At 43.7% G+C, this 22,339-nt stretch overlaps 2 protein-coding genes across 5 annotated transcripts in view; both read right to left on the reverse strand.

The window, feature by feature from the left end:
- Positions 1-6,148: 6,148 nt before the first annotated feature.
- LOC306982217 (uncharacterized protein) lies at positions 6,149-10,924 on the reverse strand. The gene is made up of 6 exons (XM_079582079.1): positions 10,571-10,924; positions 10,276-10,377; positions 8,956-9,074; positions 8,718-8,879; positions 7,680-7,906; positions 6,149-6,619 (listed from the first exon to the last, which is right to left on the reverse strand). Exons 1-6 carry the CDS (start codon positions 10,635-10,637, stop codon positions 6,517-6,519), a joined length of 780 nt encoding a protein of 259 aa, XP_079438205.1. The 5' UTR covers positions 10,638-10,924; the 3' UTR covers positions 6,149-6,516.
- A 3,470-nt stretch (positions 10,925-14,394) lies between these two features.
- LOC306982161 (FERM and PDZ domain-containing protein 4-like) overlaps positions 14,395-22,339 on the reverse strand; it is an 88,984-nt gene continuing 81,039 nt past the window's right edge. For 3 of the 4 annotated variants that reach the window (XM_079581969.1, XM_079581971.1, XM_079581970.1), the window contains exons 12-16: positions 22,188-22,277; positions 21,214-21,396; positions 20,978-21,113; positions 19,044-19,961; positions 14,395-17,804 (exon numbers count right to left, since the gene is read on the reverse strand). In XM_079581969.1, coding sequence (XP_079438095.1) covers positions 14,737-17,804; positions 19,044-19,961; positions 20,978-21,113; positions 21,214-21,396; positions 22,188-22,277 — 4,395 coding nt within the window. In that variant the 3' untranslated portion in view covers positions 14,395-14,736. The remainder of the gene's footprint in view (positions 17,805-19,043; positions 19,962-20,977; positions 21,114-21,213; positions 21,397-22,187; positions 22,278-22,339) is intronic. The other variant, XM_079581972.1, reaches the window with a different exon arrangement.

Here is a 22,339-nt window from a genome sequence, read left to right on the forward strand (position 1 = left end):
TCCTTCAGAGACAAAATGCACGAAATTGGAAGAGGATCTATCCACCGCTCGCCGTATGTTGTGGTCGTTGGCAAAGGCGATGTGCTTTTGAAGTCTCCCGGTAGTAGCTAAAGTTGAAAGTGGTTAATGTATGGGAATGTTTGAGCAGCAGAGAAGCATCTGGATGTAGTTTCACTGTTGACTGGACAAAAACTTTAGGATTACGGCGGCTGGGAGAGTCTGTGGTGGTCATCACAAAAGACAATTATTAAAATAAAGAAAAATCCAAACCTGCCTGGTCCTGTTGGACAGTCTGGGGCTACTTTGCTGCTTCAGGACCTGGAGAACTTGCTGTCATTGATGGAGTAATGAATTCTACAGTCCACCAGATGATTCCTGTAGAAAAAATGTCCGGCCATCAGTTTAAAGCCTCAACCTCGAACACTCTTGGACCACACAGCAGGACAGGAATCCCAAACATAAAAGCAAATCCACTTCTGGATGGCTCAAAAAGAACAACATTAAAGTTCAGGAGTGATTTAAAGTGCATATGACACATTAGATACAGTTTTTGAAAACATAGTTAACACAATTATATTTAAAGCTACTCTAAGTGATCCCGTTTTGCTTGTCCGGCAACGTTGCATTCCCATCAAGGAGACCGGTGCCGCACCTCCCTCACCCTCACAGGTCCCCCGCACCATGTAAATACAAACACGTGAACAAGAAATCGCAAATGTTTGAAGCAGAAGATGCAGCAACAGTCAGCGGCTAACAGTTTAGCATTATGACAGAAGTTTACAAAAATATGGTGAACTGACACCGACTGACATCGATCTGCTCTGATGCAGCTGAAATCCTCATGAAATGTCTATTTGTTCATTAATCCAATATCTACAGGAGCTGTCAGGTCTTTTTCCTCCTAAGGATCACAAAGCAAAGCATCACCGGAGAGTGAGGCGTTCAAGGGTTGCAGGAAAAAAAATCTGCGTTGTAAATTGTACTTTGCTACATATCTTATTTATGCTGATAAATGTGAGTTTCACACAAGATTATTGAGATTTCCGTAGCTCATTGAATGCAATCCGAGCAGCATGTGGTCTATCGTGTGGAGGGGCGTGAGGGGTGTGGGTGACGGGGCAAAACCAGGTGAGGGGAGGGCGGTGGCAGAGTTCACTACTCCACCTACTGACGAAAAAAAATCAAAAAGACATCACTTTGTGCAGCTTTAAGCTGCTGCCGTGCAACCATGTTAACATTTGTGAAGTGATGATGTCATCGCTCTACTTCTGGGTCCAACGGAGCTTTAGCCAAATTTATTATAATGGGATTTTGCTGATTTTAACCTGCTGTAGAGTCGACTAAAAGAGTCTTTCTAAACATCCGATCACACAGAAATATTACATGTACTCCGAATTTTCATACATTAATTATCAAATGATATTTTTCCATACACAATGAAGGCTTATTTTCATTTTGTCTGGAGAAATGAGCTATATTACATACAGATAAAGTTGTGTTTTTTGAAGCAGCTTCATGGAACTTTACCTTTATCTGCCCAACAGATGTTATGGAGCAAAGCCAATAAGCTCTCAACAGAAATACCACTCACGTAAAGGCAGTATGATCCTCAGAAACTCGACATAAGTACTGTTCTTACTTCAATTACTGACCATCTCGGATTACAAGCGCACTCTGAAGAAAATCATCTCTGTAGCTTATTTTTTTTCTATGGTTCAGCACCAGTACACCATCACAGATAATTGAAACTGTAAAGCCACTTTCATTGTGCAGGAGAAAAAGGCTCCTACAGTACGCTATTCACTGTGCGCTCTGTAATCTGGTGGCGTGGATGTATAGCACGACCCCTATACCAGGCGCAATTGCGCTCTCAACTCTGCCCTCTCCTCTTCACGCCTGACTGTAAAGCTCTCGCGATCGGCGGCGCGTCCTCAATCCAACCTTCAACGCAGCAAAACACCTCCATCAAAACTGCATTAAGCCCCATTTCGCAGACAGGGAGAGGCCGAAACATGCCCGTGAAACGTAATATAGACATAATAGACCTAGAACTTTGACTTATCGCCGGCTCTCAGATGAAATTACAACATTCTACCTGTAGGGTTTGGCAGAGGCAATTCAACAGGATAATGGACTTTGTTATTATAGGAACAATGAATCAAGATGGAGCCAGATTAATTTGAAAAGCTGACATTTTACCACCAATCAAGTCGTTTTTTTTTTTCAGGGATTTACAAGGTTAATTTCATTCCAGTTAAAGTCATATTTTTGCAGATTATAGTTTTAATTCTCTGCCAAAAGAACAAGTCTATTGCTTTGTTAATTTGTCATTTCCTGTGTGCACATGATCCATACTGTGTAATAAGCACATTTTGTCCAGTTCAGCTTTGCACAAATCTAAAAGCTTCTCGACTGGAGCTTACATACAGCCTACACAGAATAACGCTTCATTTGAAAGCTAAGAACTACAAAACTGATCGTGACTTTTTTGTTGCGTTGTCGCCGCGTTTTTGTCACATTTTGGGAATCATGGCGGATTTACAGACCCCTCCTACCCTGCTGTTCCTAAAAAAGGCATGAGGGCGGGATCTTCACTGTAGACTCGGCTCTCGCGGGGCACATAGTTCGATCGTAGCCACGCCATTAGCTCTAATGCTAACGGCCTGTCAATGAAAGTCCGGCCCTCATTAGTACAAAGACCAGCCTGGTTTCTTTGATTGTAAGTAACCCAGCAACTAACCCAGTGTAGCAAGTTCCAAAAAATTAGAAACCAGGCTTTACAGTTGCTTAAAATATGTGGAAATTGCAATGCTTTTAATGGAATGGAACAAGCTTGTTTTGCCGCCCATATATGGAGGTAAATGGTAAATAGACTCAACTTATATGGCACTTTTCTACCTTTATCAGGCCCAAAGCGCTTTACAGTAAGGAACCAGTCAACCACTCACTCTCTCATTCATATACCAATGTACGCAGGTGAAGTGTCTTGCCCAAGGACACAACGACCCGCTCTGCCATCGGCGCCACCGTTGCCCCAGGTATTGCAGCAATGGTGGACACAGTTGGCACCTAGCATCGCGGTCATAAAGCAATGCAACCAGCGGCCGTTGTTCGAATCCCAGCTCCTGCAGGTGCACATTGTCGTTGTGTCCTTGGGCAAGGCACAGGTACATTGGTGTATGAGTGAGAGTGTGAATGGGAGCGGTTCCTTGCGCTTTGGGCCTGATGATGGGAGAAAAACACTGTATAAGTTGAGACCATTTACCATGTTTTTATCTCTTTTTTTTCCGTCTTGTTTATGTTTAAAAAAAATCTTTTTTATTGTGTTTTTGTCGCTTTCTAGTGTGTTATTGCTGCTTTTCTGGCACGGTCTTGTGTGTTTATGGTGTTTTTGTCGCTCTTTTGTTGTATTTTCATCCTCGTTTTTGTCTCTGTTCTTGACACTTTGCTCAAGAAGCTTTTAGATTTGGAAAACTGGAGAAAAAGCGCTTGGTTCAGGCGGAGGTTAAGAGGTTAAGTCATACTGGGGAAATAAAATCATTTCTTTCATTACGGATGAGCTTTTATTGGTGAAAACAGCATGTCTTGTAAAGCGAGAGTGGATGAGGCACCACCAGCCTGTCTCCATGGAGAAGTTGCAACTTTGTTTTGACTAAGGAGCCAAAAAATTCTATTAAATGCACTAAGTTCTCTTCCAATTGCTTTATTTTGATAGCCAACTGCTAAAAAGCACCATGAGTGTCTGGCTGATCATTGTGTGCACATTGGTATTTATTTCAGGCCTGAATTTACAAAACGTGAATGAAATTATCCTTACAATGCCACATTTCGATTTTAAATTTAGACTTGCGGAGTGGGCGCTGAGTGCTGAGGATGCACAGAAAAAGAGTCGGGAACTGTAGTGAAATTACACCCCCTGAGATGATGATTACTGCAATTATGTGGCAGTGTACAAAAAGCCCTCCAGGGGGCGCCCTCTGGCCTTTCACAGGTGAGCCGAAATTTGAGCGGCGATGGAGATGAGGCAGGTGCGAGAGCAGTCCGAGCGGGACAGTAACCCATTTTAGGAATAAAGTGTGTAATAGAGCTCAGCATGGCCGACACACTGGCACTGGGATAAGTGCTCTCTCCACCTGACAACAAGATGATGAATATCCTCTTATCAACAAACTCCAAACTTTGACGTTCTTTTGGGGATTTTTCAATATAGAGTTCGGGTAATTGTACAGTTACTATGGAGATCCGCCATCTTTGCAGCTGTTAGCACACATTTCCATTGACTAGTTTAGCCTCTGGGTTACTGCTGGTAAATACATCTAACTCACTGTGGTGTCCAAGTGTTTTAATGTGAACAATAATTCCAGTATTTGAACTTTTAAAATCTCTATTAGTTTACAATTGCTGCTTATCCCATAATGTTTAGCGATATGACGTCGCATTCCCGAACTGTGTTTCTTCCCGGAATCATAGATCTTTGAACTTCGATATGCGAACATTTTGTACTATAAGATACCCGAAATCCGTTTTGTATCAAACAAAATCAACATATAGGTTTCAATTTAACCACTTAAAGTACTAAGTAACTTGTTTACCTTAATAAATCCTCTTCATAGTCCCTCTGGGGGCAATACAAGTCTTAATGGGATGATTGGGGGGTATTTCATCTCCTCCTGGTGTAGGCCCCAATACACACTAATGAAGAAGAAGAACTTTAGACTTTATTTATATAGCACCTTTCACAGACATAGTAACAAAGCACTTTACATGAGACAATTGTACATTTACTCCATACTCAGTGGTGGTAAACTACGATGGAATCACGAAGAAGCTAACAGGCTAACGGGCAAAGCTAATTGCGGGCTAGTGCCACCAGTAAACAGTATTTACTCTCATGGACAATTAAAGCAATACTAAGTAACTTGTTTACCTTAATAAATCCTTTTCGTAGTCCCTCTGGGGGTAATACAAGTGTCTTTCACCTCCTCCTGGTGTCTCTGGCCGGAATAACATGCTTGCAACTTGACTGCCACCGGGTCGCTAATGGAATCAGGAAGAAGAGGCTAACAGGCTAACGGGCAAAGCTAACGGCGGGCTCGCGCCACCTAAACAGTATTTACCGCCAAGTTTGTGTGGGAAAAAATATCCCCATTGTGTAATTGGATAATATCCCTCTCTCTCTTTGTTTTTTCTGTCAGAGTAGTATTTACTCTCACGGACAATTAATGAAAAAAAATGAGAAAAAAAAACACAACGCGCGACGAAACCTGCAGTGGCGCTTCTGGCCTCTAGGGGCATGAATTACTTAGTTACTGGTTTAACCCTCCCTTGAGCACATCTTCTCCAGTTCGGCTTTGCCCGAATCTAAAAGCTTCTTGACTTGAGAGTTCACAGCCTATAGGCCAGTGTAACACTTCATTCGAAAGCTAAGACCTACATAACTGATATAAATGGATCTTTTCCCTTGTGTCGTTGCCATCTTGAGGGTTTTTTTGTCTATAAGCATTTTTTTTATTGACTTTTCATTTTGTTTTGACTTTATTGCACTTTTTTCCTCGTTCTCGTCACTCTTGATGCCTTTTCCACGAACTTCTAGACGTGTGTACAGCCGAACGGCAAAAAAATGCGCTCGGTTCAGATGGGGGTTAAGAGGTTAAACCTGGCTCTATTCATTATTCATATTCCGTTGCCACAAATAGCTTCGCTTTCACACATTAAACGCCCTTTTCCCTCGTGAAAATAAGAAAACTTCGCAATACTCGGCAACTCATGACCTTCTGGCTCCTGCTGTACAAGTTAAGCTGTGCATGATTGGTTGGATCATGTCTATGGTTCGATGTGGCACTGGCGCCATCTAGCGGTGGAAAGGGGAGCTGATCTTTGTGTTACCTTTTGAAGATGAATTACCAAGTTCTGCACAAGTTGGATTTAAAAATACATATTACCATTGATTTGGCTGATATATTCACATACGTTTAAGAAGTTTGTGTTTGGTGATTTAGTTCTTGAGACAAACACGCAAACAGAAATGAGAAAACATGTAAACAACTTTATTTAAATTACATTATTCCATAAAAAACTATTCAAGTTTTCAGGTTCAGACATTGACAACAGTGCAAACAAGACGATACAACTCGCTAACAAACAGAATTCAAGTATTGGCCAAACATATAAACAATTCATCGGCAAAAATCATTGAAACTCCTAAAACTACTATAAAAGCGGGATTCTCTGTACAGCGCAGGCACATTTTTGTCCACTGGGGCCTCGGTAGATAGAGCATTATGGTTAAGCAGCCTGTAATTGCATTTGAAAGCACTGAGCAGGTGTTTATTACCACTTGAAGACCAATGATGCGGAGCTTATTGCATTCGGCGCCACCCTTTGGAACAATTCTGTCATGGCGGCGCACTAAAAAAGGTTTTTGGCCCTCGCAACAACAAATAATAAATCACGTTTACAAGCGCGCACATGTCCCGCCGGGCAGGGCCATTGCGGCGAGCGGTTAAAGCTTTAATTTCACTTAGTGTCCGTGGCAGAGTCACCGCCCGCTCCCAGGATCCTTTGCAGCGCGTCGATGCAAGGTGTGGCGGCGCGCGAGTGCTGCTGCGCCAGTTTCAATCTGAAAGTACAAAACGGGAGGATATTAGATGCTTTAGTTTCAACAGAATGGGACGCACAATATTTTATAATACTCTAGATAGGACATGAGGCTCTTGAAGTGGCGGCCATCTTGTGACTGGCCGGAGAGGCTAACCGCTATAGCAACCAATACATTTCAATTGATTCAACGGCAGAATGTGAGATTCACTCGTTTGAGATACAGAGAATTAGAAGTAATAAACCAATCTCACCCAGGATCAGGTCATTTCTTTGTCATTTTGTTGTTTTTAGTCGTGTTGTTTAGTCGTATTAGTATCATTTTCTCCATTCATTCCCAGGGTTCAGTGATTAGATTAGTGATAGGAGTGAATGAGTTGGAAAAACATTGCTTAAGTCTATGCCTCCTATAAAAGAGCTCTTACTTCCTACCTGGACCGAGCACATTTTCTTCAGTTCAGCTTTACTCAAATCTAAAAGCTTCTTGGAAAAAGCAACGAAAACTCAACAAAAAAGCAATGAAAGGGTGACAATAAATCAGTGAAAAAAAGTGACGGCAACGACACAAGGAAAAAGATCCGCTTAGATCAGTTTTGTAAGTCTTAGCTTTCAAATGAGAGGTGTTACGCCGTTGCCCTCCAGTCAGGAAGCTTTTAGATTTGGGTAAAGCCGAACTTTATGGCACTCAAACAAATCTAGTAACGAAAGACACTGTTGTATAAAGAGATAAAGAGAAATGTTCAGGCATACGTTGAGTTTTTTTTCAATGGAACTTACTTGTTTTATGTTTGTTTGTTTGTTTGTTTGTTTCAAATAAACTCACTAGAAACTAAATCGAAAAACTGCTAAAACATTATTTCCTTGCCAGATAGGACATAAAAAATAAAAAAAATAACTAAAAATAGATCCAAACAGTACCAAGGAAATACGTGGTGCTTCCCTTTGATTACATTGCACTGGGTTAGAAGGGTCAGTCACAAGATGGCCGCCAGAATTGACATTGGTTCCATCGTCTTACTATGGCCGTGTCGTATCTAGAGTTTTATTTAAGATCTTTAACCGACTTCTTCACTGGCACGTACCTCCGCAGCAGCTCGCGCCCTCTGCTGGCAGGCGGACTGTAGTGTTGAAGGGCGGCCTGACTCTGCGACGCCAAGATACCGAAGCACTGTTCTCTCAGGGCGTTGTGACTGGCCGTCTCCCACTGGGGCAGTTCGCTGGTGAACCTCCAGGCCATCAGCGTGTGCTCCAGGACCACGTCCCACTCCTGGTTTCGCAGTAAAACTTGGCCCCACTCCTGGCAAGAAACCTGTAGTGAAGACAATGAATGAATAAGTGCAAAAGAAGCGGAGCCAAAGAGGGGGTGCTGTTCAGGAAAGAGGCAAATTCTCTCTTTTTTTTTTTTTTTAAATTAAGACATACATTTAACCTCTTAACCCCCACCTGAACTGGGCAGATTTTCTACAGTTTGGCTTTACCCAAATCTTAAAGCTTCTTGAAAAAAGTGTCAAAATTGCGACAAAAACAAGGATGAAAACACAACAAAAACGTGACAAAAAATAAATTAAAAAAAACATCAAAGTCAAAAAAGCGTCAAAAAAGTATCAGTAAAGTGTCAAAAAGCACCAAAAAAACAAAACAAAAAAGCGTCAAAGGAAAAAAAAACAGAAAAGGCAAAAAGGTGTCAAAAAAACCGCCAAAAAAAACCGCCAAAAAAGGGTCCAAAAAGTGTCAAAAAACATTTTAAAAACATTACAGAAAAGTCAACGAAAAACAGTCAAAAAAGCGTCAAAAAAGTAAAAAAAAAACTCTAAATGTGTCAAAAAACAAAAGAAAAAAGCAAAGCAAAGAAAAAAGTATTTTAAAAACCACTAAAAAAGGGTCCAAGAAGTAAATAAAAACGTCAAAAAAGGGTCTAAAAAGTGTAAAAAAAAAAAAAAAATTAAAAAAAGGCAAAAGTCGGCTGTGGCTTTAAATGAGGCGTTTCACTGTTGCTCTCCAGTCGAGTAGCTTTTCGATTTGGGTAAAGCTGAACTGAAGAAAACGCGCTTGGTTCAGGCATTAAGAGGTAAATAAGGATTTGATCAACATTGCACTAATCATTTCTGAAATAAACTCACTTTAAATGCGACGAGATGTGGATAAGCCTTTCTATAGCAGTGTGCGTCCCTGTTGGAGCCCAGTCTGGAGTACGGGATGGATCTGTAAACATTGGCTTTCTTCAGCTGCAGGTCTTCTTGGAGAAACTTCAAGTCTGACGCGACGACTCGTGGCTCTTGACTCTACAACAAAAGCAAAACAGTTAGTTAGCTTCTCAACACGAAACAGACCCATTTGTGAAGTGTTTGGCGCCGTTACCTGTTCGACCAAGATGAGCGACCGGATGAGCTGAACCAGCTGCTGCTTTGAGAGGGCCGTGTGCTGCTGCTCCTCCATTTTGTCACAATGCTCGTGAATCCGCCCACTCCACAGGTCCACTGCAACGAAACACACGCATCTTAAACCGAACACTGAATGGCTGCAAACATTAAGTGGACAGTGAGCAGAAGAGTAGATGTCAAGCCCTGCTAAAATGGAATTGAATTGAAAGAAATAGTATTGTTTCTACGCCTGCATTTCCTCTGTGTTCACATCTCCAGCTGGAACACAATTGTTTTCATCAGTCTGTTTACTCTAGGGTTTTAACCTCTTAACTCCCACCTAAACCAAAGAATAAAAGAATGGAACAAACTCCCAGAGTCTGAAACTCTCCTTAGACCTGAAGGATTTCTCTCACGATACAAGGAAAGTGCTGTTGGAAAACCAGTCGTGTCAGCACTGATAACTGTAAACGTAAATATGACCTTTCGTGAGGTTTTATTGTAGTAATTTTAGAAGGATTCTTTGTGAAATATATTTTTATATTGTGTATTTTGTAACTCGCCTGCTCAGGGACTGCGGATGGAAACTAGCTCAAGCTAAATCTGGCATCTTTAATTAATGTTTTTTTTGCACATTGTCCCTGTTGAAATAAACTACTAAACTAAACTAAGCTTTCAAATGATGCGTTACACTGGCCTGTAAGCTTTAATCTTTTAGATTTGGGTAAAGCCAAACTGGAGAAAATGCACTTGGTTACACAAGCCTTACCCAAACAGGAGAAACCCCCCGCCTTAAAAAGGAACAGGCCACCGTTTTTCCATACTGAGATATCTTCTTACCTGAGCTTAGACGAGTTGATTCGTACCTGTCTGGTCTTTGTGTGCGCTCAGCCACGCAAAAAGACCAAAGATGTTGTTCGCATTTGGCCCCTCCAAACGGGGGTAAAGTTGGAAGCGACAACACTCTTCCACGGGCACAAAGACAGGTGCGTATCAACTCGTCTAAGCTCAGGTAAGAGCATATCTCAGTATGGATATTCCTTTAACTTACAGGCCAGTGTAACACATCATTTGAAAGCCAAGACCTACAAAAGTGATATAAATAGATCTTTTTCTTTGGGTTGTCGCAATTCTTTTGACATGTTTGTTTCCATTGCTTTTTTATTGAGTTTGTCACATTTTCATGGCCTTTTTGCACTTTTTCTGCACTTTATCAACACATTTTCATGGCTTTGTTTGTTGCGTGTTCATCCTCGTTCTTGGATCACTTTTTGTAGGTAAAATCATGTTTTTAGCCGGTAACACCTCTGTTACTTACATGATCGCAGTCTTCTGGGGACAGCAGTCGTTGAGCTTCTCCCTCTTGGTGTGGGAGATAAACGCGCCCCGAGTATCTCCAAGTAAGATCTCCTCATGCGAGCTACAACAAGTGCAAAGACAAAATAATCCTCCAAGTGTCCCATAAAACCAATCAATTTATCAAGGCTGATATATTTGAATTCACAGGGACAATGCATGTGTGTGTTATGAATGCATTCTGGCGCCTAACAGAGCGCGGTAACTTGATAATAGCAATTAGTTCATAACTTTATCACACTTTTATCTCAACTTACCTTCAATTTTTGGCTGTGGGGCAGGTATTTCCACCAGGGCACGCCGTGGTTGGCACACAGCTGTCATTGTTCACGATTAATAAGTGAAGCTAACGCGCTAATAGCTGTGTGATGCTAAGGGCTAAAGAAAAAGTTTAAATCCCTTGCGTCTCTTTAACCGGCGGTCGCGCGGGGCTCGGATTCACCCGCTTTAACGTTCCCCTCGCGCGCCTATACGTTACGGACTGACCTTTAACCTTTAGGATAAGTTTCCGCGAAGGCAAAACAAGTGTAAAATCTGAAGAAAGTCCCGTGGAAACGCCTGAGAAACGACCCTAACCTAACTTTTGTCCGCAGCCCCCGCACTGTGCACAATGCGTGTACTAAAGCGCGCTGCTGCAGTTACCGCGCGGGCGGGGTTTCGCTCACAGTCCTCGTCTCTGATTGGACAAGGCGCGAGCACGTGCCGCACAGGGCGCCCAATATGTTAATGAGGAAGTCACATGGTTAAGCGGAAAACTACGTGGGGGTTTAAACGTATGATATTTTACTATCAGTATTATGTCTACGGTTTAAAGGCTTCTCGACTGGGGAGCAACAGTTTATTGCCCCCATTTGAAAGCTAAGACCTTCAAAAGTTATCGTAACTTTTTTTTGCCACGTTTTTGAAGCGTTTTTGACTACACGTGCACGCGCAGATCATCCCCCAGTGTAGAAGCGTGTGGGACGTGCGAACCTCATTACAAACCTGTAACGATCACGAGCTCAGTCAGAACATGATCTTTTTTATGAGATACGGTTTGGGACAAAATACTCAATATTCTAAAAGTGCAGATACATGAGGACCAAAAATGTACTTAAATATAAGTAAAAGTATCTGATAACAATTTTATTTAACCTCTTAACTCCCACCTGAACGGATCCCATTTTCTCCAGTTTGACTTTACCCTAATCAAAAAGCTTCTTGGGGAAAAAAGCACAGAAATAGCCGCATAAAATGAGAAGAAAACAAGGATGTAAACGCAACAAAAATGTGACAAAAATTCAACAAAAATGTGACAAAAATTCAACAAAAATGTGACATAAACTCAACAAAAATGGGGGTAGGCGCTCATAAGCTTTTGCTTCAGCCTACTCCTTTTGAGCAAAATGTATGTTCAAATAAATAAAATAAAATAAAATGTGACAAAAATTCAACAAAAAGTGACAAAAAACTCAACCAAAAAGTGGCAAAAATTCTACAAAAATGTCACAAAAACTCACCAAAAATGTGACAACAAAAAAAACATACAAAAGGTGACACAACACAGCAACAACGCGAGGAAAAAGATCAGTTTTGTGGGTCTTAGCTTTCAAATGAGGTGTTACGCAGCCAAAAGAGGACAGAATGCATTTGGTTTAGGCGGGTGGTAAAAGGTTAAGTAAAAGTACAAAAGTAAAAAGTAAAAGTATTTAAGAGTTTAATGTGCAAGATTTCTTTTATCATTTGAATCAAACCAGGTCTAAACGAGTAAACCACTAATTCAGGTCAAAAACAGGGTCTAAACCTGGTCTAAACAAGGTCTAAAGGTATAAACCACAAGACCAAGTCTTAACTGGGACTAAACCAGTTCATAATAGAGAGGTCACTTTGAAAATGAAGTGCTTTTACTTTTAACACAATTTTAAAATGTAGTGGAAATAGAAAGTACAGATACAGGCTCTAAAATGTAGTGAAGTAAAGTATTCATCATAAAATTTAGTTGAGTAAAAGTACCAATAATTATAGGCTGCCTTAAAGCTTTTAGATTTGGGTAAAATGTGGGGTAAGGGGTTAACAGGGTGACCGTTTGTTCTTGCTGTTTTGTGAAATGTGCTTTAACTGCAGGACTATTTGTGTCAAATATTAAATTTCGAGCTTTCATTGTTTTCTCAAGTTTGTACCTCCAGGTCTCACCAAATACTGTCCAGCTCGTCCCACTTTTTCTACTATAGACAAAATACCTTTAAATGGACAAATGAGTTTCAAAACATTATGTAAGATTGCTTCTTATGAGCGACTCTTGCACCTACCGTGACTTCATTCTTCCACCAGAGGGCACTGTTGGATCAGAGTAACAACCAAAATAGTTACCTGCTAAATACTGAATCAAGGAATAACTCTGTGATAAAAACAAACACTATCAGAATGAATAGTTTTCAATTTCTTTATTGAAAAACAGGGATTTATTTCCTTCACGAGAAATATCTATTTGGTGATACAGTGTTGATTATCATTCAAGCGTAGTTGAAAAACTGACATTGAACACGGTGACAATTTAAAAAGTCATCAACAAAGAAGTGGTCGCAATGTCGTTTTTGATCGTGACCATTTTTTTTTTCCATGTTTCCGGCGGCACACGTACTTAGGCTATGACTTAATCCAAAATAATAAGAATATAGATGACACGATAATGGCAAAAGTGCTTCAGATTCCCTGTATTCACCATTACAAGTCTCCATTTGTAAAGCCTGGTCTAGTTAACGACACCATATAAATAAATAGTCTAATAAATAAATAATAATAATCTCTATATGTGTAGCATTTATAGCAATAGTAAATATTTGTAGTAAAACTGCATTTCATAAATATGTACAATACTCCGGTTGCTCCATGGCTGTTTCGACTGCTACATAATAATACTTTAGATTGTATTTACAGTGGTGTATATACAAATTAGTTACATACAGTAATGCACAGGTAAAAGGACAGTGTTTTTGAGACGATATGGCTTTGTAAATAAATGTAGCCTACAATTAATATACTATATTCAGAACTAGCAAGTGCGCTAACTGAGCTCTGTTCTTTTAGCATCTTTCAGTGCATCTTTAAGCAGCAAAACATGGTGGACTAACATTGTTTACACAAGTTGTTTCATTATTGCACCTCCATTATGTTGTTTTCGACTAAAACAAGTCAATAAACTCGGCCTACAGTGTCAGTAGATTTTGAAAACAAATGTGAGATCAACTTTGGGACCCCCTTGCCCAAGTACCCACAGATGGCGAGACAAGTGTGTGGTATAACTCACTATTTACCCTTTAAAAACCCTCGTCATGTTATTAATAAGGAATATATTATGTCAAAAAGCAAATCTGACACCATTTCCTATTCCAACATTTTTGAGATGCATCAAATCCAAAATTAGCCTTTATTTCAGATTTAAAAATTGCAATATTTCCCCCAACTCTTGCTATGTTCTTGTTCTATAGCCTACTGCAAATCATTGTGTCCCACCTACACTTTAGTAAATAATTCCATTCTCACTTCGCATATTCAAATTACTTTACAACACATGTGTCAAGGTCAAGATAATCTGGCCCTTTGAGCAGCATGAATTCCTGAGCATGTAAAAAAAATAGTAAGTCTCCAGCCCAATCCTGTGTTGAGTTATGGATTTTTAAAGAAATAACCAGTTTGCTCACTCCAGCCACTAGGGGGCAGCCTAAATTTAAAAAAAGGAAAGCATTCCACACTGTTCAGCAGAGGGCACTGACATAATAAGAGATCAGGATATAATAAATGGTCATGTGACGCAGGCTGATGAAGCACAATAAGTTTAGCCGTTATTTATGAGGCCACAGTCCTTTACGATATATACGGACCGCGACTCGCCGTGGGGCCTGAATTCCGGCCCTCGACCCAAAAGACTTCGACGCCCCTGCTTTACAAGAACGAAAACACTAAATACTTCCAAATATGGCAAAATGCTTTGATGATTTTTCAGTTTATAAAGTTTTAGATAAATCTTCCATTTAAAAGTATGTGTTTTACGTTCGTTAGTTAGCACATAGCTGATTAGCCTGCTAGCATTGTACTTTTAAACTCTTGATATCTGAATTTTTCGAAAAGTCAAGGGGAAATAAGAATGGGATTTCTTACTTCTGGACCTCAGCGCGGGACCAGAAGTCGGTGAGGCTGTTGGCTCTATATCGCTCCGGATTCTGTCATCAAAACCGTAAAGTATTCTGGGAAATGAGTGAGCTAGCAGCTAACACAATATTACAGCTGCTTTCTTGACTTTCTTTTTTCTGGGAACATTCAGTTTCAAACAATGAATCCCATACGCTATGACAGGCAATATTCCTTAAGTCCATACTTCTATTTGCTCTGGAAGATGCTAAAAGACAGGTGCTAGCAAAAAGCTTCGGCGTTGTTAGCATAGCCTCTACTTGCTAAGCAGCGTTTTAAGGGAGCGAGTGAGTGCGTTAGCGATAGCCGACATTGTGCTCGTATGCCTCACGAGCGCTTTCATACTGTGCTCGCCGGGCGCTCCGACCGTGGCGGCTTCCGCGGCTTTCAGCAAACAGATATAATTCATCACGACCTCATCCACTTTGGCCACTACCTCCCTCTGCTGGTGGGAGGCGGAAACCCCGAGCCCCCGCACCAGACACATGCACGCTTCGCACAGGCAGCACAGCACTTGGAAGCTACACGTCACGGCGAGCAGCATCTCCTCCGGGCTGGTGTAGGCCTGTGCCATCCTGCGACAGGCGCGGCCCAGCTCCTTCGACTCAACGGAGAGTAACTGCTTGTATTGGGATATGTCCTGCATGGGCATTTGCGCGCCGCGGTCGCACCGTCCCACGCTCGACCTGACCAGCGCTATGAGCTCGTTAGCATCTCTCCTAACATCCGTAAAACCCGTCGGAAACCCGTACATCCGATCTTTGAGGGCGTTGATTCTCGACAAGCGATCGCTGAAGCTCATGTTGTTGAGCACCTCCCCGTAGAGCTGCTCCCCGGTTGGATCCGCGTTCGACCCGAGCATCGGCAACCCAGCGCCCGCCGCTCCCTCCATGTCGAAATCCCGGCTTCTCCTCGGCCTCTCCCATTCGATTTCATCCTCCTCGCCTTCGCTTTTACGCTTGAAGAAACAGTAACTGAACGGGCCGTTGCATCTCCAAGGGCTAGTGTCTAATTTCTGGGATCCCTTCGTGTTTTTGGCATCTTTTTGCAACGGGAACGCAACCGAAGCGCGCCGACAATCTAAACTCCCGCCGGCGGACCAGCAAGTCGTATGGGACGACACGGACCCCTGCGAGTAGCTCTTCGACAGCCGTTTCCTCGGCCTGCGCTGCACTTTCGTCTCGCTCTGTTGGGGCAGGCCTACGGTCGTCAAGGGCTGCTGGCTGCGGCTTCTAACGGGTTTCTCGAATAGCGCCTCGACGCTCCCTGAACTCGCGGTGACGTTGCTCGTGCTGCGCTTCAGCTCCCTGCCGCGCTGTAAGCTACTCGTGAAATGATCGGGCGGCGTTGGGGAAAAGTGATTCTGCACGGGGAGCGGTTGGAGCAGGTTGTTGGCTTGAATGGGCTGGGGCGGAGGGGGCGGAGGAGGGGGGCACTGCGAGTGAGGATTCGGCGACATAATGCTAGACCTCGAACCGGAAGCTTGCCTCACAAACGCCGAAGGATGATCTCCCCGGCCGATTGTATTCATAGCATCTTGTTGGCTGCATATAGAGTCGCCTTGCCTGGACAGCCTGTTGGCTTGTTTCGCCTTAGCGTCCTGCCTGTGCCACTCCTCACTACCGCCCCCTCCTGGCTGGCTTCTAGATCTAGGCGGAGGTCTGTTGGTTCCTCCGTTGGGACTCAAGCAACCGTTTTTCTTATACACCGCTAAAAACGTCTCCGGATCCATCCCGCTTTTCTCCAACTCGCTCTCCAAACCCGAAAACGAACTCCTCCTTTCCGACGTCGCGTGTCGCAGGTCAATCGTGTCGTTCGACTTTTGAGCGTGGACGATCGGGCTCCGGTTTAGCTTCGCCGGGAGCGTGGCCGAATGATACGCGCGGGAGTTCTTGTTTATCATTTGCAAAGCTTGATTCGAGTTGACCGGGCTAAGAAAAGGCGAGGATAGACTTGTGGGCATGCACTGGCAGCGCGCGTTTGGATTAGCCCTGTTTCTAACCATCTCCACCAACTGCGGGTTGCTCGTTATGTAGCGTTTACCCTCCTTTTTCGCTCCTCCCGTGCCGTGTAGCTTCCCCCCTTGGTGCATTTGGCTCACAGTTAGATAGTTGATAAGCTGCCGATAAGCCTCGCTGCCTTCTTTCGGGTTTAAACCTTTCAGACAGGCTTGTTTAGCGTGGAGATCGTTGTAAAACTTCTTCCCGCCCGCGTGCTTCGGGGGAGTGGAAGCGCACCGCCCCTCTCCCGGCGGATGGATATTGGGCAGCATTTTTCGCAGCAAGGTGGGGTCGGCGTGAGGGTGCAGGTCCTTAGCTTGTGCGGGTAAACCAGCTTTATCGTCGTAGTTCAGCACCCGAAGCAGCGAGGAAGACGAGTTTGAAAGCGGGTGGCGTTGCAGGTGGTGGTGTTTCGAGTCCATCTGTGTTGGGCCGAGCGGCGAGTCGGTGGGAGTCGCGCAGGCGCTGCTGCTGTTTGTGCTTCCGCCGGCATCCAGAGAGGAGCACAAAGACCCCTGCAGGGAACTCTGCGCTTCCCCCTGTAAGTTCGAAATCCGTTTGGCGAGATGGTATTCGCATAATCGAGCCACGCTTTGCTGTCTGGAAATAGGCGGGTGCTCGGTTGTCGGTGCGTCCGAACCTTGATCCGACCCGCCCGATCTCGCCTTTTTGGTCGGTGATAACAACGACGCTACGACTAAGTGTTCGTCTTGCTCGGCGGCGGCGGTTCTTCCATCCGAGTTTTCCATTTCTAAAAGTCTTTCGCAGGTGGACAGGGTTGTGCGGTGCGGTCTGAGGTTGTCTTCCGACGCGAGGTTCTCCGCCGTGAACGAATGCTGCCTCCTCTGCAGCTCCCTCCTGTCGCAAAAGGAGGTGCGCTGGTCGAGGTCGTACTGGCTGCTGCTGCGAAAGCCTTCCCTTGTGCTGAACGTGTTGTACTTCCCGGAGTTTGCGGATTTTTGGTGATATTTCCCCCCCGGCGTCGTCGAGCACGGCCTTTGCAGCGTGGCGGACATGTTGCCCGCGGGTCTGCCGTCAAAGCTGTCGAAACCGGCCGTCGGGGCTTCCAGGAAGGGGCTGCGTCTTGGGGGTACGGCCGGGGGATGGAGATGCCGGGCGGGTTTGGTCTGCGGCGCTCCTCCTCCTGTGGATGGGGAGACAGGGAATTCAGTTTTCTCCTCAAGTAAAGGCTGGTATCCCTCGCGAGTGGCCACCATGAGCCTGTGGGCGGCCAGTTCAGAGATTTCTGTCATCTCTGAGGAGTTGGTCTCATTGCCAGAGTCTGAGGACGACTGAGGGCTAAAGCCTTGGGAAGAGTAAGCACCTAAAAGAAAAGAGTACAATTAACCTAAATTGGTTTTAGTGGTCCTGCAAGTTACTATGTACTATAACATTGTACAATCTATTCTGTAGTTTGGATCTACATCTTTAATTTACCCCCGCCTTAATCATTCAATATGTTTGTGAAGGCTCTCATTCATGCAGGGATTGTAGAAAAGGTTAAATCATCAACTGGACTGCTTGTAACCCAAACTGGAGTGGTCTAAATAAGACTGAACCAAACGTCCCCACCCAAGTTGTTAACAGTATCACACAAATAGCAGGTCTTTGTTCTGCTTTGCTGCTGAGTCAATTAGCCTTAAAGGAACAGGCCACCATTTTTATATACTGAGATATGTTCTTGCCTGAGCTTAGACGAGTTGATGCGTAGATGTTGTTAGCGTTTGGCCTCTCACAGTTTATTCCTATAGCTACAAACGGGGTGAAAATAGCAGTGACCAAGCTCTTCCATGGGCACAAAGACCAGACAGGTACACATCAACTCGTCTAAGCTCAGGTAAGAACATACCTCAGTATGGAAAAACGGTGGCCTGTTCCTTTAACAAAAGAGGCTTTTAAAAATGGGGGACAAGTCATGCCTCAGTTCACCCCCTCTATGGAGACTTGGTTTCTGCCTATCGGGGCCTGGGTCTTATTTAGTCCAGTTTGGCTACAAGTGTCTTTCTGTGACTAGAAGCAAAACGTCCTCAACTTTTCCTAAACCCAGTCCAGATTATTTAACCTTTTTTACATTAATTCAATCATTTTCTCCAGTTCTGTAATGCCTCGTTTGAAATCTAAGACCTACAAAACTCATCTCAATGGATATTTTTTTCCATCGCTTTTTGGTTGGATTTCCACTACATTTTTGCCACATTTTCATAGCTTTTTGTCACTTTTTTGTGGCTTTTTTGTCACTTTTCAGTTTGTTTTCGTCACACATTCTCATAGCTCTTTTGTTGCGTGTTCATCCTCGTTTCCGTCTCATTTTTGTTGCTATTTCCACACTTTTCTTTAAAGAAGCTTTTCGATTTTGGTAAAGCCGAACTGGAGAAAATGTGCTCGGTTCAGGTGGGGGTTAAGAGGTTCAGATTATTTCTTAGTTGGTCAATAAACAATTTCAGGGGGTATCTACAGTCTGTCTCTCTGTCTATCTACCTGCTTCTCTTTCATGGTAAGACTATACTGATAATAAATGCACACAGAGGTCTTTAGGAGAATCCATAATGGCCGTCTAACCCACCTGGATTCCTGCTGCCCGGTGGAGGCGGAGGCGGCCTGTGATCGGACACCGACAGTTCCTCTATGGCCTGCAGCATCTCCACCTCACCGCCGTGCCGCCTGTCCGCCCCTCTACTGCACGGGCCCTCCTCGTCATGCGTCGGGACGGCGTCTATCAACGACACCGGTATGTCCTCGTCCAGGCTGGGCATCCTCCCCTCTGCGTCCTCATCCAAGCTGTCTCTGAAGCCGGGAGGGGGCGCCGCGATGGCCAGATTCAGCGTCTCCAAAAGCGTGTCGTCGTCTTCCTCGTCCACCCCGTCATCGCCCTCTGGTGGCGGCAGAGACGTCAGGTCGATGATGTCGTCGGTGGAGCCGGAGCAGTTCAAAAACGTGGCCTGGTTGCAGTTGACGATCTTGTCTTCGTCGCCCATGGGCGTCCCGCCGGCCGAATCGTCATCGCCGTCGTCGTCATCGTCCTCCGCGTCGTCTGTCGTGTCAGCGTATAGCAGTTCATTCAACAAGGGCTCCTCCCCCCCCTCCTCGCTTATAATATTGCTATAAACGTGCGTGTAATGGTAGGGCATCCTGTCTGTGTTGTTGTGCATGTAGTTCGGCCGATGCTCCGGGATGTCCGGGCTTTCCACCAGCCTTTCGTAGCCTCTGGACTTGCTCAAAGGCGGGTCCCCTCCGAAAATGAACGAGACTTTGGCGCTTCTCGGGGAGTCCTGCGGTTTGTGCCTGGTGGAGGGGGGCAGGGGAGGTGGTAGGGGGCTCCGGCGCGTGCCCATGTCCCGCTCGGGGATGCTGTCCTGCACGCTGTCCTGTCTCGGGATGCTGGAAGGGTAGCCTCGGTTGTAAAGGTCGTCTTGGTTCAGGCGCGGGTCCTCGTTTTCCCCCAGCGACGTGCTGTACGGCCACTCCAAAACCCGGTCCGGACCTGCACATACACATGATGTAGTGAGTCAGTAAGTTGATACTAGTGCGTGTTTGACCTTTCCGTGACCTTGTGGCTGTACGGGTGGTTAGCTTAGCGCCTTAACTTTCCATCCCAGTGGCTCCAATGATGCTATTAGACGCAATTAGATTCAAGCTTTTAGGATTTCTGGTAGGTTTTCGGAATAAAATGTATGTGTAACCATGGAGACGGTTCAATCAGCAGTGAAGACCAATCAAAACCCCTATAAACAATTTATCATGGAGCGTCTTAGGAGATGGTAAGTAAAGGGGCAAAGCTAACCATCCAAGCAACCGCTGGGTCATGGAAAGGTCAAATATGTACGAATGTCAACTTTACCCACATGTAACTTAGAGCATTTTATTCAGTTCTAATCAAATCTAAAAGCTTCTTGAAAAAACGCATCAACATGTAACAAAAATGCAACAAAAATGTGATGAAAAGTGACAAAAAAGTGACAAAAAAGTGGTGAAAAACAGAGAAAAATGTGACAAAAAAGTGACAAAAATGTGACGAAAAAGTGACAACAAATTGAGAAAAATGTGACAAAAAAGTGACAAAAAACTGAGAAAAATTTGATGAAAAAGTGACAAAAATGTGACGAAAAAGTGACAAAAAATTGAGAAAACAGTGACAAAAAAGTGACAAAAAACTGAGAAAAATGTGATGGAAAAAGTGACAAAAATGCAATGACAAAAAAACCTGTAAAAAGTTATGGCAACAACAAGGAAAAAGATTAGTTTAGATCAGTTTTGTAGGTCTTAGCTTTCAAATGAGGTGTTACACTGGCCTGTAGGCTCCAGTAGAAAGCTTTTAGATTTAGGTAAAGCTGAACTGGAGAAAATGCACTCGGTTAGATACAAGAGGTTAGTTTAAAAAGTTGCATAGTGCACCTTTAATTTAAAAAAAATCCCATAAAATAACCAAATACAAAAATAACTTAGTTCTCTCTTGTAAATAGTTTTAATTTCTCTGACGGCCTCAGCAGTGTTACTCACTGGTCTCCTCCCCGGTGCTGTTGCAGTGGGACATGCTGAAGATGGATCTGCGAGCGTCCACCAGGAGGCGGTAGTATCCCGCTGTCAGACAGGCCAGGTTCATGGCGTCACTGGACTCCATGATCAGAGTGATGGGCTGAGGAGATGATACAGAAGTTACAAAATCATTTAAAGACTGTTTCATTATGAGGTTTATCAACTGTCGTCTTTTACAGTGAAGATAAAACTGGCCTCACCCGGACGTCCAGCACGTGCAGCTCCAGCCGGACGTTGGTCTCGTCCTCCGTTAAGATCTCGATGCGGTTCACGTGGCTGAAATCCGCCAGCAGAGCCACCAAGTTGGTCCTGGCGTTGATCACGTGACTGATGCCGTAGCGAGGCCCGACCAGGAGCGTCACGTCCGTCTGCTTCTCCCCTTGCTACAGAAAAAACTTCATTCACCTCTGAACCCGAGCGCACGATCTAGAAGCTTCTCGACTGGAGTGTACAGAGTATAGGTATTTGAAAGCTAAGACCCACAACACTAATGTAAGCTTCTTTCTCGTTATGATTGTCACGTTTTTGGTTGTGTTTTCATCATGGTTTTGTTGATTTGTTTGTTTTGGTCAAATTTGTGTGGCTTGATCACAGTTACTGCACATTACACTGCAAAACAAAATGCTTAAAAAAATCATGTGACAAAAATGTGGAAAAAAATTTGACTATAAACATTAAAAATTTGGAAAAAAAAGGTGACTATAAACTATTGAAAAAGTGACAAAAACGTGACAAAAATGTGGAATAAAACATGACAAAAAACAATAAAAATGTGGGGGACAAAACATGACTAAAAATATAAAAAACTTGTGAAAAATGTGAAAAAAACGTGACAAAAAAATATTTAAAAATGTGGAGAAAAAAAGGGACTAAAAACACAAAAAATTTGGAAAAAATGTGACAAAAATGCATTGAAAACATGACAAAAATGCAACAAAAACGACTAGAACGTAAAAACAAAAACCAGGAAGAAGCTTAGATGAGTTCTGTAGGTGTTAGCTTTCAGATGAGGCTTTACACTGGCCTAAAGGCTGTAACCGCTCCAGTCAAGAAGCTTTTACATTTGGGTAAAACTGTAGAGAATATACTCGGTTACAACAATAGTGACAATTGAACAGACAATAGAAAAGCCGCAGTTACAGATGCTCAAGTGTAGAACGTGTGAAAGCCTCACCAGGAGAATGGACCTGAACTCCCGTCCTCCGTACAGCTTGAGTTCACTCAGGTATCTCAGGTAATGCACCTTGGCTTGGAGCGCGGTCAGCTGTGGGCAGGAGCAATGTATTAGTCAGCAGGGGAGAGAAAACCACTACAGTCCGGCGGCCA

The sequence above is a fragment of the Gobius niger genome (assembly GCF_951799975.1).
Source record: "Gobius niger genome assembly, chromosome: 23".
In the NCBI taxonomy this organism is placed as follows: Eukaryota; Metazoa; Chordata; class Actinopteri; order Gobiiformes; family Gobiidae; genus Gobius; species Gobius niger.

Coding starts and splice junctions, on each gene's coding strand:
- LOC306982217 (XM_079582079.1), bottom strand. CDS start 10,637: ATGACAGCTGTGTGCCAACCACGGCGTGCCCTGGTGGAAATACCTGCC. Junction 9,075..10,275: donor CCCCAGAAGACTGCGATCAT/GTAAGTAACAGA, acceptor GTTTCGTTGCAG/TGGACCTGTGGAGTGGGCGG. Junction 6,620..7,679: donor GGGCGCGAGCTGCTGCGGAG/GTACGTGCCAGT, acceptor TTGTACTTTCAG/ATTGAAACTGGCGCAGCAGC.